Below are 17,859 nucleotides of genomic sequence, written 5' to 3'. Positions count from 1 at the left end.
AGCTGATGTAGTTCCCATCCTCAAAAAAGGAAAAAAAATGGATCCAGGAAATTACAGACCTATCAGCCTGACCTCAATACCTGGGAAGATCCTGGAAAAGATAATCAAACAACGAATCAACGAACACCTAGAGGCAAACAAAGTCATTACTAAAAGCCAACATGGGTTTGTCAAAAATAGATCATGCCAGACAAATCTTATTGCATTCTTTGACCAAGTGACAAAATTAGTGGATCAGAGGAATGCTGTGGACATAATTTACTTGGACTTCAGTAAGGCATTTGATAAAGTAGATCACAACCTACTACTTGACAAGATAGAAAAATGTGGGGTAGACAGAACCACCACCAGATGGATCCGTAGCTGGCTGACCGGCCGTACTCAGCGAGTGGTCCTCAATGGAACTGCATCTATATGGAGGGAAGTGTGTAGTGGGGTGCCCCAGGGCTCTGTTCTGGGCCCAGTACTCTTCAACATCTTCATCAACGATTTGGATGAAGGGATAGATGGGGAACTCATCAAATTTGCAGATGACACCAAGCTGGCAGGAATAGCCAACACTCCAGAAGACAGGCTTCAGATACAGAAGGATCTGGACAGACTTGAACACTGGGCACTAACTAACAAAATGAAATTCAATGGTGAAAAAAGCAAGGTTCTACATTTAGGCAAGAAAAACCAAATGCACAAGTACAGCATAGGTGGCACCATGCTCAATAGTAGTAACTGTGAGAGGGACCTCGGAGTCCTAGTAGACAATCAGTTAAATATGAGCCAGCAGTGTGCGGCAGCTGCCAAAAAGGCCAACACAGTACTAGGCTGCATTAACAGAGGGATAGAATCAAGATCACGCGAAGTATTAATACCACTCTTCAATGCCTTGGTAAGGCCACACTTGGAATACTGCATCCAGTTTTGGTCACCACGATGTAAAAAAGATGTTGAGACTCTAGAAAGAGTACAGAGAAGAGCAACAAAGATGATTAGGGGACTGGAGGCTAAAACATATAAGGAACGGTTGCTAGAATTGGGTATGTCTAGTTTAACGAAGAGAAGGACAAGGGGGGACATGATAGCAGTATTCCAATATCTCAGGGGCTGCCATAAAGAAGAGGGAATTAAGCTATTTTCCAAAGCACCTGAAGGCAGGACAAGAAGCAACGGGTGGAAACTAATCAAGGAGAGAAGCAACCTAGAACTAAGGAGAAACTTCCTGACAGTGAGAACAATTAATCAGTGGAACAGCTTGCCTCCAGAAGCAGTAAATGCTCCAACACTGGAAGTTTTTAAGAAGAGACTGGACAGCCATTTGTCCGAAATGGTGTAGGGTTTCCTGCCGAGCAGGGGGTTGGACTAGATGACCTCCAAGGTCCCTTCCAACTTTATTATTATTATTATTATTATTATTATTATTATTATTATTATTATTATTATTATTGATCATCGCACAGTCAGCCAGATGTTCAGACTGGATTTGGCATTTTGTCTACCTATCGAGTCCTTACCCAGGACCTGGGATAGGCAGATGTGGATGTTTGATGGTATTACAGATATCGTCGCAGGATGGAAGCAGTTCCTAATAAGGCCGCCTTTTGCAATTGACTAATAGCGAATTTGTCAATGCCAATGGTGTTCAAGTGGTGCTCCAGTTGTTTTGGGATTGCACCCAAGGAGCCTATGACTATTGGTACTACCCTTGCTTGCTTTTGCCACAGTCTTTCTATTTCTATTTGTAGGTCTTTGTATTTTGTTATCTTCTCCAGTTCTTTCTCTTCTATTCTGCTATCTCCAGGCACTGCCACGTCCACTATCCAGACTTTTTTGTCTTTCTTATCGACAATTGTTAAGTCTGGGGTGTTATGTTGCAGGTGCTTGTCTGTTTGAATTCTGAAGTCCCAGAGCAGTTTAATTTTATCATTTTCTATGACTTTCTCTATTTTATGATCCCACCAGTTTTTGCTTACAGGCAAATGATATTTTTTGCAGATCTTCCAATGCACCATTGTTGCTACTTTGTCATGCCGCTGCTTGTAATCAGTCTGTGCAATCTTCTTGCAACAGCTTACCAAGTGGTCCACTGTTTCTTCAGCTTCTTTGCATAGGCGGCACTTACTGTCTGTTGCTGTCTTCTCAATTTTGACTTTGTATGCATTTGTCCTTAAGGCTTGGTCTTGTGCAGCCAGAATTAGTCCCTCGGTCTCTTTCTTCAATTTTCCTGCTCTTAGCCATTGCCAGGTTTTATTATTATCTGCTTTCCCAGCTATTTTTTTAATGTATTGGCCATGTAGTGCTTTGTCTTCCCATGCCTCTATTCTGTTCTTCATTTGGTCTTTCTTGTAGGCCAGTTTGGTCTCTCCAGTAGTTAGTAAGCCTTCCTGATATACTAATTTCAGTGCATCTTCATCATTGTTCTTCAGATATTCTTCCAAAGCCATTTTTTCTTCTTCAACCATCTGATGTACTTGTAGCATTCCACGCCCACCTATTTGCCTTGGTAGATAAAGTCTATCAATGTCACTGCGTGGATGAAGGGCATGATTCATTGTCATTATTTTTCTGGTCTGCCTATCCATTGCTTTTAGTTCTGCTTGAGTCCAGTCCACTATTCCAGCTGTGTACCTAATGACTGGGATTGCCCAGGTGTTGATTGCCTTTATGGTATTTCCTCCATTGAGTTTGGATTTTAAGATCTTCTTCACTCTCTTGATGTATTCACCTCTAATCTTTTTCTTGACTTCAGTGTGCTTGATGTTGTCAGCTTGAAGGATACCCAAGTATTTGTAGTATTCTTCCTCATCCAGACTCTTAATGTTATTTTCGTGGGGCATCTTGATTCCTTCAGTTTTCACTATTTTTCCTTGTTTGATAGTAAGTGTGGCACATTTGTCCAAGCCAAACTCCATTACAATATCTTGGCTATATATACGGACAGTGTTGAGCAGCGATTCTATTTCAGATGATGTTTTTCCATACAGCTTCAGATCATCCATGTAAAGGAGGTGGGATAGTCTAGCAGATGTTTTTGATGTTTGATAGCCATGTCCTGAGTTATTCAGTATTGTTGACAGAGGAAACAGTGCAATAACAAATAGTAATGGTGATAATGAATCTCCTTGAAATATTCCTCTCTTGATATTAACCTCTCCCAGCTTTTCACCATTGATCTGCAACTGTGTCTTCCATTGTGCCATCGATCTTTGCACAAATTTTCTGATGTTTCTACTTACTCCTGTTATTTCTAGGCACTTGATTATCCAATCATGTGGCAGAGAGTCAAATGCCTTTTTGTAGTCAATCCATGCCACATTCAGGTTGGTCTTCCTTCTCTTGCAGTTTTCCAAGATCATTTTGTCTATTAGGAGTTGATCTTTTGTTCCTCTGCTATTGGGGCGGTTTCCTTTCTGCTCAGGTGGAAAGAGATTGTTTTCAACTAGATGCTGTTGTACTGCATCAGCTACCACACCAGTTAGTAATTTGAATGTTGTTGGCAAGCAGGTAATTGGCCTGTAGTTACCTGGTGTTGCCCCTTTTGCTGGATTTTTCATTATTAGGTAGGTTTTCCCAGTTGTTAGCCACTTTTCAATTTCTCCTCCTTGTAGTATATTGTTGAACTGCTTGGCAATGAGTGGGTGTATAACAGTTAGATGTTTCAACCAAAACCCATGCAGTTCATCTTCACCTGGTGCTGACCAATTTTTGATTTTCTTTGCTCTTTTTTCTACCATTTTTGTTGTTATTACTAGTTCTTTCATTTCAACTTCTGTTTTATTTGCATCCACCTCTTTTAACCAAGCCGCATCCTTGTTGTATTTCTTTGGGTTATCCCATATCTGCTTCCAGAACTGCACTGTTTCTTCCTTGTCAGGTACTGACTGATTCCTTGCAGTTTCTCCATTGATGGATTGGTAGAAACGTTTCTGATTGGATTGAAATTGGAGGTTCTGCCTATAGTTTGCAATTCGAGCTTCATATCTACTGATTTTCCTGGCTATAGCTGTTATTTGTTGCTTTATTATTTCCAGTGCTTCCTTGATCTTCCTTGTTTCTAAGTGGTATTTCTTGATTAGGTATTCTTTGGTCTTCTTGTTCTTCAGCTTCTTTTCTTTCATCTGTTCTAGCTTGCTTGCATGTGATCTTAACTTGCTGATCTTATTTTCTAGTCTAACCTTCCATTTTTGTGGTGCACTGTTTGTTTGTTTTTCTTTTTGTTGATTTTGCATCCCAGGTATTCTGTTATAACTGCAGCTGTGCTGTACATTAGTTGGTTTGTTTCTTGCAGTGAATTGGTGCTTATACTTGCTATTGCAGTATTTGCATCTTTTAATGCTTGTGCTAGCTGTTTCTTTGGAACAAGCTTCAATGCAGGCAGCCTTATTCTGTTGTTTTTGTGCTGTTCTAGATGCTCAGTTATTCTTTGTTTCAATTCTTTTATTTCTTTAGTTAGAGGGTTTTGTTCTTTCTGAGGAAGAGGTGCCTGGTTTCCAAATGAGAACAGTTGTATATCTCTACTGGATTCTTTCACTGCCAACTCCCCCTGGTTTGCCTCTACATTCTGAATTACTTCTTGTAAGGCTTTGATTTCTTTGCCCTGGGTAAACCTTTGCAGTTCGTCCAATTCTGTTTCTGTAAATACTTTATTTCGTGTTATAAATCGGCGTTGATCTGCTAGTCTCTGTTCTGTTATTTCTGATTCTGGATGTTGTTCTTTCCAGAATTCGTGCATTCGTTTTAGATATCCTCGTCTTGTTGGACTTGATCTGTAGTAACAGATCATTATTTCTTTGTTTTCCATCACTGTGTATCTGCGACGGGTAAACACCTTTTCTTCCAGTAGTTCTGCAGCTGCTGGCCCTGGTTGCTCAGCCAACAGTCCTGAGTCCTGTAACCCATTTTTCACCAGATATCCAGGAACTCCAATATCTAGTGCGGACCTTGTTAACCCGGGCGACGTCCGAGCCGGTATGGCATTCTGAAATTTACGTCTCACCATATTTTTTATGGGAGAGACACTCTTTGTCTGACTCCTCTGATGAGACCTGTCCAGTATGGTTGAACCTCTGGCATAGCTCTCATCTTCCTCAGAGTACACAAGCCCCACAACCACGTCAAGGTAGTGCCTCACTGGGGGGTTATTATTATTATTATTATTATTATTATTATTATTATTATTATTATTATTATTATTATTATTACTATTATTATTAACCTTTTCTCATGCTTTTGCCCACCTGGAGCCAGTCTGTCTAACCATGTTCAATCTGTATTGTGACTTCCTGACCTGTATATAAGTTTGTCAGTGAGGCAATGAGATATTCTGAAATTCTCATTTTCCAAGAACTTTCCATAGCTTCAGAAGGATCAACACAATCAAAGGTCTTTGTATAATTAATGAAGCACATTCTGACTTCCTTTTTGATATTTGGCTTTATCATATATTGGCAGTTATATTTTCTATTCTTCAACCTTTCTAAAGTCATCTTGAACATTTGCATATCTTTTGCTAGCAAGTGAAGTAAAGATTATTGTAAAGCAATTTGCACACACTGTTTTTTATAATATGTGTTATTAATTTTTTAACATGGTCACCTTAATATTCGGTAAACAGTGTGTTGTCTAGGTTTACATTTAAAAAACATTCGCTAACAATTGGTTTCAATGATCTATAATCCACATAATAGCTTTATTTGATTTCCTCTTCTTCCCATAATGTTCTCTTTTACCAACCTTAAGTTAATACAATTCTTATTTTTTTGATAGATAACAATTGAATATGAATTTTTTTTCTAATATTTCTGCAAATAATAATCACATCAATATAATATTTCTTTTCTATCTAGTCATTCTGGTTGCATCATTCATAGATCCCGTTTACAGTTCTTGTTTACATTTGTTTTTCCCACAATATTCAAGATATTCTTACTGGTTAAGATTTTCTCAAAGTTAATTACATTTAGATATTTGATTCTATTTTTCTCATGTAAACCATCCCATAATTTTTACCTTACTTAAGGAATAAATAAGTCTAAAAAAAGAGATAAAAAGAACAAGGGTAAAGAGGGATAAAAAGATAGTATACTACTGAAAGTCCATGTTTCCCCTAAGCTAATATATATTTATTTCAAAATTTTTCCATTCTTTTTTACCATAATTAAGAATATATTTAATCTTTAAATATTCCATTTAATAAATTTAGTCATCTGGTCTTTTAAATCTTATTCAAAACATTTTTTTCAATTCATTGTAATTTTCTTAAAATTAATCACATTTAAATATTTAAAATATCTCCTTATATATAAGCCACTCTTTTATATGACTCATATCAAGAAATAAGAGAAGAAAAGAGAAGAAAGAGAGAGTACTATGTTATTTGAGGGACTCCTCCCTCTTAAAGCAAAATTCATATCCAAAATCTTTCTATTACTTTAACCATATTCAAACAGGTGTTTCTTTTTTAAATGTTCTCTCTGATAAGTCCCATCATCTATTTTCTTAATTTTCACTTTGGCCTTCTTCTTTTGCCCAATATCTTTAATCAATATATTCTGCTGAGTCAAAGAGTCTTTCTATATTCTTGTAGGTGTCACTGTAGATATAAAAAATAAGTCAAGTACAATATCTTTGTAAGAGGCATTTGCTCTTGAAAATCTTTTCCTTTCTTTTTCTCTCTGTATCTCTTATCATTTTTTTTCTCTCCAGTTCTAGTGGTGTTCCTGACGTCTCTGCAATCCATTTGACCAGTCTTTTTTCTTATCCTCAAATTTGTTTTGTGGTCGTAAAGTATAAGTTGCCTTTTCCAAAACCAATATTTCTTGTAAATTTTTTCCACTTGGGTTAAATATTATTTCTTCGTTGTGTTAAGTTCCATCTTCGAGTCACTATCCTCGAATTTGTGTTCAGTTATCTGTTTCATCTGCTCCTTCTCTATTGTTATTTCCTGGGATTTTTTTGTTGTAAAGTTAAATTGGAGATGAATTGGTTTATGTTTTCAAAATTATTTTGGATTTCTTTGCGGTTTGAAATCATTATTGTTTGAATTAATTGTAGCATCTCATATGTCTCCTCTTGAAAAGTATTTATTTTTTCTTGATAAGTTCTTTCTTCAAGTCTCTGATTTTCCATAGTGGTCAAGAATCGAGGTTTTCTTTTCTCTGCAAATAGCTTTAGAGTCACAGTTTAGTAGATTATTTATAATACAAAAAGATTCAAAAAGGTTTCCTGAAGTTTATAATCCTCTCTTTGTCTGCAACCCAAATTGTTTTCTTTTTTTGTCACAGCTGTTCTCTATTGTTATAGCTTTGAAGGTCACAACCACAGATTAGTTTTTTTCCAGATTTTGCCATGTCCTGTATAAAAGCCATAGCTGTCATAGTCTTTATCTACCACTAGATGTCAATACCAGTTTATTTTTCAAATTATTAAAATAGAAAATTGCCTTTAAAATGAGAATCTTAACCATTCAACAATTCCAAACTTATCCAAATTTAGGTTTTATATTCATTTCATTTCTGTATGTTTTGGTCCTCCAAAAAAGGTTTAATTCGCCACTTCCATTAGTAAAAGGGTGGGGCAAAAATCCCCTTCCTTCACGTTTGAAGGTTTTTTGCTTCTTGGGAATTTTTTTTTCCAGGAAAGTTAATAAGTAGGATAGAGAAAATAGATGATCTTATCCAGATTCAAATGCACTGTTTATAATCAGCTTAAAGTAGTGCTTTTTGACTTCAGTTGCTTGTAGCTTGGGCTAGACTGTGAAGTTAGGCTAGCCTTTCTCCTGTTGGTTTCTGGAACGCTTCTCCTGGACCGATTGGGTCAGCTGCCATCTCTCCGTGGTCCACAGGACTTCCTTCCTTCTTTGCCGCCTCTTCGGGGTGGCTTCTGGCCCATTTAGGGTCCCCTAACAGGAAGAAATTCAGCCAAAGGGCACAGAGCCCCAAAATCCCTTGGCTGCTATGCTACTGCGTAAGACTGAAAGTCAATTTGCACACACTGTTAAGTCTCTTCATTTGTTCATTCATTCATTTATATTTCAAGATAGATTGATCTTTACAGGCCACTGTAGTTGGCCACTGTGATGTTCTCTAGATTTGTTGGCTTGCTTGGTTTAGTCAACTTGATATTCTTGACTCATTCAAGCACCATAATTTAGCTTCACAAACTTATTGTGGAGATTTAATAAAACTATGCAAATAAAATTCTTTCTCTAAAAAAAAATATGAAGATATATGCAATTGCATGTAATTTAAACCAGCTTGTTTTCTCTCTCAGATATCAGCCTAAAGGATATAGTTGTTTGGATCGTGGTGGTTTTTTCATCAATTGCCGCTTGTTTGATCTTGATCTGGATACTGGCTTTGAAAAAAACCAAGTAAGCTACAATTGTAGATGTTGTAAGATGCACAAAAACAAACCTGCCATAAAATCTAAATAGCAGTGAAGGAAAAAGGCTATTGTTCCTCTCTTATAGACTATTGTCTATCTGAAAGCATTGCATTCACTTAAAACAGTGATTCTCAACCTGTATCCATGGACCCATGGGGGGGGGGCAATGTCATCACAGGGGGTCTGGAAAGTCTTGAAGAAATATTATGATTTAAATGTTGAGCTAAGACTTGGAGGTCTATGGCCACAAAAGATATTTAAAGGGGGCCCATAGTGAAGAAAAGGTTGAGAACCACTGACTTAAAGAATACTTTCCAAACTATAAGCATTTGAGAATGGGGTGGATAAAGATATGATTGATTTGATATGAAGCTGGCATATTATGACTTGTAAACATGAGTTTTTGACTTAGCATGTTGTGTAAATCCAATTAATTGTGTTTATTCAGTAATTCATGGCTAAACAAAATATGACTTAATGTTTTGTAGAGAATTCCTTTGTCTCAAAACACAAACTCACTGTCAGATTTCTGCATCAAAATCTTGCACATTAACTCTGATATGTGACTTTAAGAATGCCTTAAATACATTCATGCTACCTCATTTTTTTACATTTAAACAGTAGGAATGGACTTCCTACTATAGACTTCCCACTTGGCACAAAATTGATGTGATTACTAACAGACCAGTAAACTGGAGAGAAAGCTTTGAAATTTCTCTCTGTCCACTCCAATTCCAGTTCTGACTTCTTTGCCATAGTTCATATTTAACAGGAAATAATCAGTTACTTGAAGAGCAGGAGGCAGAGGAAATTTTAATCATTTTGGTGCCAGAGATCATTTTATATAAAGATGATCTTCTGTGGGCAGCTTATACCTATATTGCCATTGAATGATAATCTGGAGTTTTTAATCATTTAGTATTTTCATCAAACTATTATTTGAGCCCAATAGCCCAATATCTTGAGCGAAGATATTTATCCCTTCTGAAACTTCTTATTTCAGAAAGTCTAGAAGAGGATTTCTCAACTTCAGTAACTTTAAGATGTGTGAAAGATAGTGTTGTTTTTTTTATGTCTTCCTTTTGCATTTCAGGATGATAGCTCGCCTTCTACCACCAATTCCAGGTCCAAAAATAAAAGGCTTGGATGCTAAACTGTTACAGGTGAGCTGTTAAAGGAGAGTTTGGATCTTCACCAGCAGAATGTGAAAATCCTTTCTTTGGTCATGCCTTGTCTATGTTTGCTATAGTTTGGTCACATGTTCTTTGACCAAAAAGAACATCAAGCAAGAAACATTTTGCCTTCCAAATGGGTAACTTTTCTGCTGTTATTATTCTGCTATTATGATGATAGCAATAGCATTTAGACTTATATACTACTTCAACAGTGCTTTACAGCTCTCTCTAAGTGATTTAGAGCCAGCATTTAGCTCCCAACAATCTGGGTCCTCATTTTACCGACCTCGGAAGGATGGAAGGCTGAGTCAGCCTTGAGCTGGTCAGGATCGAACTCCTGGCAGTGAGCAGTGAGTTAGCCTGCAGTACTGCATTCTAACCACTGCACCACATGGCTCTTGATAACTTCTCCACTAGGAGAACCTTTGCACAACTTCATGATGTTGCCCAGCTGTATCATTTCCTGGGTTGTGAGTTCTTATGCTCATCGCTCATATCTTGATCATATCGCATTTGGACTACTGCAATGCATGCTACATAGGTCTACCCTTGAAAAATATTTGGAAGTTTCAGCTGGCACAGAATGCATCTGTGCAGACTGTTCTTGGGGACCCTAGAGTAGCCCATGTATTGTGCAAGCTGTAATGGTTGCCTGTCTGCTCCTGGGTCCAATTCAAAGTGTGGTTTATTACTTTAATGCTCTGGGACCAAGTTACTGAGGAACCATCTCACCCCAGTGGGATTGGCCTGCCCCACTCGCTCTGGCATAAGGGGCATGCTGTGGGCCCCGTCAGCCAAGGAATTCCAGCTAGCAGGGTCCAGGAGAAGACCCTTGTCTGCTGTGGCTCCCTCCCTCTGGAACATCATGCCCCTTAAAGTGAGATCAGCCCCCATTTACAAAGGCTTTCAAAACCTGGCTTTGCCAATTGGCCTGGGGTCCCAAAAGGGGCTTTCCATTCTGGAGACTGTTATTGGATTAAGAAAAGACCCCATTTCTATCCCATTTGTATTCTGGTTCTTATCTAATTTTTGCTAATATTTAATATTTAAACCTTTGTAGTTCGGCTTTTATGATACGGTAAGCCACCCAGAGTCACCTGACAGTAAGATGGGTGATATATAAATTTAATAAATAAGTAAATTGCTAATTTGCCAGAACTAAAAAGAAACAAGATCTATATTTTCATATACACACACGTTTCCTTTGAGTGGGATTTTCTTTGAAGAAGAACCAGTACAGAAATTCTATTCTGGATTGGGAACATGGAATGAGAATAGGGAGCTTTATCTTGTGCTTGCAGTCTAAATTCTGCCTACCATATCTCATTTTTTGATACAATATTTGATAAAGAGTATGCCACAAAGCAATAGTTTGTCTCCCTGGTAACTACAATATTGAGTCACTGTACATTTTCAAGAGACGAACATATAATGTGTCTTATAGGACTATACAGATATTTGAAAAGAGGTGCCTTGGAACGTGCAGAAATATGTACCAAGCATCTTTTAAAATGAAAAGTTAGTTACTTTCCCCAGGGAAACGAAGCAGCTATGCAGGGAAATGCTTGTGGAAACACTTAGAAGCAATTTCTGAAGCATCCCACAAATTTAGAAAAAGATGCAGCTGCTTTAACAGCTTAATACTTCACATGTGCTCACATGTCCTGAACATCTCTTTCAAATAAATTATTTCCTCATTCTGATCCTCATAACTCATAACACTCATAAAACAGATTTGTTGGTGTTTATTTGATATTCTATGCCAGTTTACTGCCTATTTATATACAAGGGATGCAAAGGTATAGCTTCAGGGCCCTCCAAAATTTCAGATGCAGCTGCTGGAGCACTTCCCATATAGCAGTTGTTATATGTAAAATTTTTTACATAAAATTAAATACAGCATTAACCTATCTCCAGAAACTTTGTGAATTGCAGTCCTTATCATAACTCAACAATCATGTTCCCTTTTCTGCTTCATAAAATGTAACCCGCTTTAAGATCTGTATCTCCTCTGCTGTAGGTCCAAATGTGTTCAGCTCATTTTTATGCAATATATCATTTTTATAGTAATCCAGGGTGCATTTCATCTTTCTCCAGGCAGGAAAAACTGAAGAATTGCTGAGTGCTCTTGATTGTCAGGGTTTTCCTCCAACTTTAGACTCTGATGATCTGCTCATAGAATTTTTAGAGATAGATGACAGCAAAGATCAGCAGCTAGTGCCAAATCATGGAAAAACTCACCCCAATAAACATGTAAAGCCAGCACACCAGGAAATAGACTGCCATTCAGGAAAAGGAAGCAGTGAGAGTCCATCTCTAATGCAAGAGAAATATAAGGAAGTCAGAAAACTTCCCCCTGCAGCAGAGGTACCGGATTCTGATGAGGTTCAAAGGAACGGTGATAGAAAAAAACTCTCAGAAACATTAAAACTAGACCCTGAAAAGTGTCTCCCACAGTTGACTACTAAGAGCCTAAAGTCATCTACGTGGCCTGGAGACCAGCCTGGGCACTCTCACAGTCCGAAGTTTTTCTCTCATGATGCCATAGAGATCTGCAAAAGGGTACTCAAAGCGACAAATGTAAAAAGGTCACCCATTTTGGGGAGAAGTGAAGAAAAGCACTGTTCTCAACCTCCGGAACCCATTGAGACAGGCCAACTGGAAGATGGAGCCAATTTGTCTCTAAATGCTCAGCATAATCAAGAGGCATTCTGGTTAGTGCCTCCAGAGCAGTTGCCTTTTACATCTACAAAGCCAATGGATTATGTAGAAATTCACAAAGTCAGCAGTGATGGAGTGTTGGCTGTGCTACTCAAGCAGAAAGAAAGCCTTGACAAAACTGAAAAGGGTCCTCTGCCTTCAGATGCACAAGAATACTCCAAGGTTTCAACTGTTGTAGCTAATCATATTCTGGTATTATTACCCGAGACCAAAATGGAGGACTTGCCTTCTTTTCAGGAACCCCCAAAGGAGTCCAATCCGGAAAGCCAGGCAGAGATAAACACTATCTATCGCCTCCCAGTTCCCAACACGTGCAAAATACAGACTGGTGGTTTAGATTACCTGGATCCAAATAACTTTATGCCAGCCTTTCAATAAACAAATTGAAATTCCCAGGTGATGTAAGGGAAAAAAAAACATTCTTGGCACAAAATTGCTCATCTGTAGCTCACATCTTTTTATGTTTTGTATTCAGTCATTAAGAACAGACAGAAAAATTCATATTGATGACTGTGATTAAGGGAGTTGTTTTAGTGAAATCTGACTTTAGGAAAAGTAGGTGTCATTTGATTTCAAACTACAACCTATTGCATTTATTTCTGACATGCCTTAGCAAAAATGACAAAGTATTAAAAATTTCTGGTTAAGGACGATTAAGCGCCCTCGGATGAAGGCTACACTACATACGCAACCCACCATTTTACTTCTCATTTATTGAAACTTGACACCTGACACCATGCAGAAGAAATAAACAAGAGCCCTGCACTTTCAAGTGCCGCAGAATTGTATCACCCTCAAATTTCTGGTGTCTCTTTTCTACACCTGTCCCTCCTCCTCACCATTTGAGAAAGGGGCACCTCCTGCCTGCTCTCCTTTATTCCCACCAGATGCAAAAGATGGATGGCATTAGAAATGACTGATGACAAAAGGTTGAATAGCTGCCATTTATATTTAAGAGGAGAATATTTGTAGTTCAGAGTTGAAATGAGAGGCCCTTGGTGTTCTCTGAATTAGGTTGTTTTCTTGCGGACATTTCATTACCCAATGAAGTGCTCAGTGGAAGCATTAAACCGTCTCAAGGAAGCATGGGAGTATTGGGAGGCCCATGGCAGTGAGCAGGGAATTTGCTGTTGATGCCCAAGTTGGGTCATTCTTTTGCCAGCCAAAAACAGGATGCTTTCCTGTTGCCTCAGTAGAATAAATATGACACTTAACAACCAAACAAGTCCCTGAATTCCATGGCATAAAACCAACACCCATCACATGCTGCATGATTGTATTCTGTTGTTATTCATGCAGGCTCTATGATATGCTGCTAATGAAAATTTGCAAATTTATGTCACATGCTGCTATGTATGTTAACACATTTTAGAAGCTCTAAAAAGGACGGGTGTTGTTATTTCTCTGCTTTTTCCTATTTAAAAGAGTCCTATTTTTTATAAATGTTTACAAACTTACCTCATTTTAAGCTACTAAAATATACCTAAGTAGGGAGGAGTGGGAGGAAATTGTGCCTTCTGTATGGCTTTGGTGTGCTAGGTTCTTGAATTCCTTTTTGGCTGAGCTCATTCCAAAGATCTCCCTTGTCAAAATAAGTGATTTTCAAATTCCAGCCTTTGGGAAAGGGGGAGATTTAAACTAGCCCACTTCTGTGTCACTCTAACTTAGTTTAATTCAATTTCATATATTGCCTTATTGTACATAATAAAAAAGTTACTTTAATTGTAGCCCCCTGTGTACTTTTGCAGATTATTTTTCTATTCTAAATATTTATTTTCCAACTTCCCAGAGCTGTATGTATTTATCTGGAGTTTTGTTGTCTATTTTTTGCCTCTGCAAGCAAAGCAAAATAACAGAGGACGTTACAATTTTCTATAATAAAAGGTAGCTGTTAGAATAGAGCTGATTTTGCATCCAGTTATATTTATGAGGTCTTCGGCTTTTCTGGTTCACTGAGTGGGCTGGCATTCCAGGCTCTACTGGGGTGGGAAACACTTCCAGCAATGGTGTTGAATTCTGAAACCATTTGAATACAAAACACACAAGCTTAAAGAAGGGGGACAAACAGAAATTTCTTTGTGCCAAGAAGCATGTATTCTCAATGGGAGTCAGAAGTTCAAGAGTGAAAGCTCTAGCTGTAAACATGCCCACATTTTTGTAATGTTGTGGTCCTAGTAACCATTCTGGCCTACAGAAGCTATTGGAAAAACCTATCCATAAAATAAAAAGAGATGATAGAAGTAGGCGGGGTTCTTCTTTTATCTTACTGTGCGTGCTGGTCAGGATTCAGCTCTTGGCAGAGAAGGAACTGGTGATTCCATCCTGATTATCTTCTTATATACAATGTACTAGGACTGCAATTCTCTAATTTCCCAGCCAGCTGGCATCAGGCAGTTGTTTGTTTGGCTACATTTCTCCAAGCTGGAAGGCATCAGCTTGGGAAGACTGCTATACATTAACTAGCCGTGGTTTATCAAGGCCCAAATGCAATTTACAGATGTTCCTATCCTATTGTGCTCTTTTTTTTTCTGCCAGTTCTGATTCAATGTGACAAAAGAAAATTTGTTTTAGACATTAATTCCAAGGAGAAATTTAGAGAAATTCTTATGGTTGGAAGGTGGTGTATTTGCCTTAAATTTTGTCAGAAATATCCTATCTTTCATTGCACAATCCTCCCTCCATAGCCTCCCTGTCTATCCAAAATTAAATTAAGCCTAAAAGCAACACATTATGAAAGAACATCTGCCATTAGACTGTTCCGCTAATTGATATTGTCACTGATAAGAACGAGTCTGTCCATCAAGAATAAGGTGACCAACTTTTTTACAATGAAAAGGAGGCCACAAATAAATTGAAGAAAAAATATTGTAAATAAAAGAAACATTTTATTCATTGCAAAAACAATACAGATAACTTGCATGTGCAAAGTTTGCCAGCCGGGTGTTTTGGCGCACTCAGCAGCAATTCCTATTGGCTTTTGAAAGCCAATAGTGGGAGTAGCACAGTTCATGCAAAAGTTGAAAAAAGAAACCATCAAAAAAAGGTGCTGGAACGCCATTCTGGGCATTCTATGAGGGGAAAAAAAGCCTTGCAGATTAGTCTTCAAATATCGAAAAGGAGGACATGAAGGGGGACACTTTTTGAGGAAGGACAGAACTTACAAAAGGAGGACTGTCCTCCCTAAAGGAGGACGGTTGGTCACCTTAAGATTCAAGAAATTGTTGAAGAATGCCTCCTTCCCTTGGAGATGTTCAGAAAAATCATCTACCTGCCTTCTCTGCTGACATGTTTAGTGGAGAATTTTAAAATGTCATTTGTACCCAGTTGTAACTTCTGCATTGATGTGAGTATTATGTGATGCATATTAAGATAAGTTATAAAAATATACACTGGATCTTATTTTACCCTTTCACAAGATTGTGCATGTTTTCAAGCACAATGAAAACTCTTATTTAATATGCGGAGAGATTCTGCTAAGTCCACTATATCAAAACTAAATTTATGTCACTTTTGTTAACTTATGTCATTTGCATCATTCAATAATTGTTATAAATGGGAAAAAAGTCTGAATAAAAATTTGTCAGTTGCATCCAAAGTCCGCTGAACTGAGAATCATTATAGTTGCTACATATAAATAAATAATATGTAAGAGTTTAAAATGTAATAATGTAAGAAGTTATTTTGTTCAATATTCTACATAATTTATATATTGAATAGAGTTCTTTTGTACACAGTTCTATAATTATCTCTCTTTTGACTGAAATTCTACTTTTTTTTGCTTGTCTGCTTTCAGTCAAGTTTGCACTTTTATATTTTTAGTACAACTGGCTTGTAACAGATATGTATTGTAAAACCTATTAAAACCTATTCAATGTCAGATAAGAAGAGAACAAAGAGAGGACTTGAGATTATACAATTTCTCTTTTCTAGGAGACTGTACGAGAGCAATCTTTGGTGGGTTTAAAGCTCTGGGAAACCAGGGAATGACCATCTTGCTGAATCCACAGTTGGTTGGCACTTTCAAAAAAATCACTGGGATTGCATACTTGCTTTTCTAATCACTTTTGGATATTGCTTCTTAACTGTTTTTCAGCTACTATTTTAGGAATCTTTGGATTTACAGCACCTAATGAGTTTCCTTCAATTCTCAGTGAAAAAAAAGTTTTAAATACAAGTTTAAGGACTTTAAAAAATTCATTTAGAATAAATAGCAAAAGGGTGATTTGAACTTTGATTTTGGAAAATTACAAATAGACTAATGATCCAGATGAATTTAAAATAAGATTTTGGAAGAAATCGTAAGAATCATTCCAGCAAGAAAATGTTTTTATTTTGGATTCTGTTAAAAAAAATAAGTTGAGACTTGGAAGATTATAAACTAGAGAGGTCTAGAAGGAACTAAAGATTATAAATAAAGGAGAAGAACACTTAAATTTGACTCGCTAACACAGAATGAAGCAATACATTTCAACATTGGACATATTGAAGGCTATTTTTTAAAAATGGCTGCAATCTATAAATAGACTGTTTCAAAGATGTTATGAGAGAGGAACAATTTCTATCTGACAAAACAAATTGATATGAAAGCGTATTTTTAAACTATCAGGCTACAAGAATTATATGGAAAAAAGATGCTATATTAGACATAACAAAAGAAGCTGACTGATGTTTTAACTATGAAAAGGGCATACAAATAACAAACTAAGACAATGTCTTGGAGAATTTTTATATATTGAATTTACAAATGAGGCCTGTTAAAGCTTTGAAGAATTTTGTGAGACTGGACAAGGAAAAAATGAAAAAAAAATACTGTTAGTTCTAGAACTTATTTGAAAGGACTCAAGATTATTAAAAGCAAGGCTTTTTTTGTCATAGAATGCCCAGAACGGAGTTCCGGCACCTTTTTTGGATAGAACCTTGTTGGGTAGGCAAGGCGGGTTGTATGACGTGTGAGTTCTGGCACCTTTTTTTTTTTTTAACAAAAAAAGCACATTAAAAGTGAAAAAGGAAGGAATATAAAGTTGATTTATTTGATCATATTAAAATAGTTATGTTGTTATCTCTGGTAATCCTTAATTGACTTTTGCTGATCAGGACTGAAAAAAAGGCTTTGAGGATTTGTTTATAAATAAGAGATGGAATATGGGAAGAAGAGATTTATTTTAAGAGAGGATGTATTTTATTATAATTATCTTTACTTGTGATGAAGGGGAAAGCTATTTTTATGTATTTCTTTTATTTTATTTTATTTTTTATTTTCTTTCTTTTCTCCACTTTTTTATTTTAAAATTTATATTAGTTTTTATCTTTTTAACTGTGATATACTAAAAAAAACCCAAATCCAGTGCCCTATGCCAGGGATTACAATATATTCTCTAGAAGTACCAAAATATTTTGACAATCCTAAATGAAACAGTAATTACAAATTAAATTAATAAGTATTATTGAATGAATGTGTAAAATGCTCAAACGTTCCTGTTTTTGCAAATGTTCAGGGTTCAAACCAAAGGTTTCCTGAAAATTTGATGATGATGTAAGGATAGGGACTTTAAAATCACATGACATTTGTTTACCTTGTAAAAATCTC

At 36.9% G+C, this 17,859-nt stretch overlaps 1 protein-coding gene across 12 annotated transcripts in view; it reads left to right on the top strand.

Moving 5' to 3' along the window:
• Positions 1-13,999, top strand: part of PRLR (prolactin receptor) — a 156,651-nt gene extending 142,652 nt beyond the window's left edge. For all 12 annotated transcript variants that reach the window (XM_039347884.1, XM_039347875.1, XM_039347883.1 and 9 more), the window contains 3 exons: positions 8,263-8,362; positions 9,470-9,539; positions 11,649-13,999. In XM_039347884.1, the coding sequence (XP_039203818.1) occupies positions 8,263-8,362; positions 9,470-9,539; positions 11,649-12,650 (1,172 nt within the window). In that variant the 3' untranslated portion in view covers positions 12,651-13,999. The remainder of the gene's footprint in view (positions 1-8,262; positions 8,363-9,469; positions 9,540-11,648) is intronic.
• Positions 14,000-17,859: the final 3,860 nt, after the last annotated feature.

This window comes from Crotalus tigris, unplaced genomic scaffold (genome assembly GCF_016545835.1).
Source record: "Crotalus tigris isolate CLP2741 ecotype Arizona unplaced genomic scaffold, ASM1654583v1 scf7180000018103.2265978, whole genome shotgun sequence".
NCBI lineage: Eukaryota > Metazoa > Chordata > Lepidosauria > Squamata > Viperidae > Crotalus > Crotalus tigris.
Note: the sequence above shows the minus strand (reverse complement) of the source record. Positions and strands in the feature narration are given on the sequence as shown.